At 53.3% G+C, this 1,233-nt stretch overlaps 1 protein-coding gene across 1 annotated transcript in view; it reads right to left on the bottom strand.

Annotated features, from left to right (window-relative positions):
• Positions 1-371: 371 nt before the first annotated feature.
• The window catches only part of H310_11621 (hypothetical protein), a 963-nt gene continuing 101 nt past the window's right edge, over positions 372-1,233 (bottom strand). The window contains exons 1-2 of the mRNA XM_008878350.1: positions 558-1,233; positions 372-502 (exon numbers count right to left, since the gene is read on the bottom strand). The exon at positions 558-1,233 is cut by the window's right edge and continues 101 nt beyond it. Of these exons, the coding sequence (XP_008876572.1) occupies positions 656-1,024 (369 nt within the window). The 5' untranslated portion in view covers positions 1,025-1,233 and the 3' untranslated portion in view covers positions 372-502; positions 558-655. The remainder of the gene's footprint in view (positions 503-557) is intronic.

Below are 1,233 nucleotides of genomic sequence, written 5' to 3'. Positions count from 1 at the left end.
TTGGTTTTGAATTACACTCGCATCTCGGGGGGATACAAGTACCAGACGTGCGACAAAGTTGTTGACCCAGACGCGTGCATGTCCGAGGATTAGCAATAACGCTCGAATAATCCATGCGCGTTTTGGTGGACCAGTTCAATGGACGCCCACGAACCTTGTCTGCAATTCACTCTCCGTCACGCGATATCCATCGGTCGTACGACGATGGTGACTATCTTGTCATCCCTCCTGAGCCACGAATGGTCGACATCAAATGACCAGGCTCCGAAACTTGAACATTTCATCCTAGAGACGCTAGATGTCCCTCTTGAGGGACGCCTTCATGTTAGATAGATAGCTACATCCTTATCTTGTCCCGTGTCTTGGGGGGATGTCCCTCTTGAGGGACGCCTTCAAACTCTGCGCTTGGTGGACGAGAACGCCTCGACCATTCTAGACGCCGGAAGGAGTCGATCGACCAACACTTGAAGGTCTTGCAACGTATTCGCACAAAACCCATTTCCTAGGCACGACCAGTCTGCCGGTCATGGCACGACATCCAGAGGAGACCCTCGTACTTTAGTTGTACTTCCGATAGGCTTCGGAGGCATCATCAGCATGTACCTCTTGTCATGCACGTTGCTTTCGTCATGGGACGACAACGTACGCAATACTTTCACCGCCTTGCATAGCTGCCAAAGATGAGCTGCCAGAGATAGCCATGGGTGGAAGGGAGGGATTTCGCGGTGTCTCGACGGCGCAGCCACGGACACTCTCGATCCTTTGCGTCCAAGTACAAGTCAAAAAGTTCGTACATCAGCGGCGAAGACTTGCGCTTTGTGCGCCACTTGTTGTTGGGTGGACGTTCGACCTCCACGGCTTTCCATACTTGCGGTTGGGCAAGGACGAGTAGTGGTGCGCGTACGTATTTGCAATGAGGTCGCTCCGTTGGCGAATCCAAGGAGATTCGAGTCGGGGGCGAGAAGGTCCGCGTTGAGCACGACGTAGTGCGGCGGCAGGAACGTGACGGGATGCCAGACGTCATTCAGGACGTCCATGTCGTAATAGTCCGGGCGAGTGGATGCGGGGCAACGACAGGAATCTTTGGTGACTTGACATCGACCACTCATGGAAGTAATGAGTCTAGCTGGGCTCGACATTCACCAGATGAAGTGAGATCTCAATCAAAATACAAAGAAAGTGGCCCTGCCGACAGCGCTATGCGTTTGCTTCCACGATACGCGCCAATGGTCG

The sequence above is a fragment of the Aphanomyces invadans genome (genome assembly GCF_000520115.1).
Source record: "Aphanomyces invadans strain NJM9701 unplaced genomic scaffold supercont1.32, whole genome shotgun sequence".
NCBI classification, from domain to species: domain Eukaryota; phylum Oomycota; class Saprolegniomycetes; order Saprolegniales; family Verrucalvaceae; genus Aphanomyces; species Aphanomyces invadans.
The sequence above is the reverse complement of the archived record's forward strand: the minus strand, read 5'-3'. Positions and strand labels throughout refer to the sequence as shown.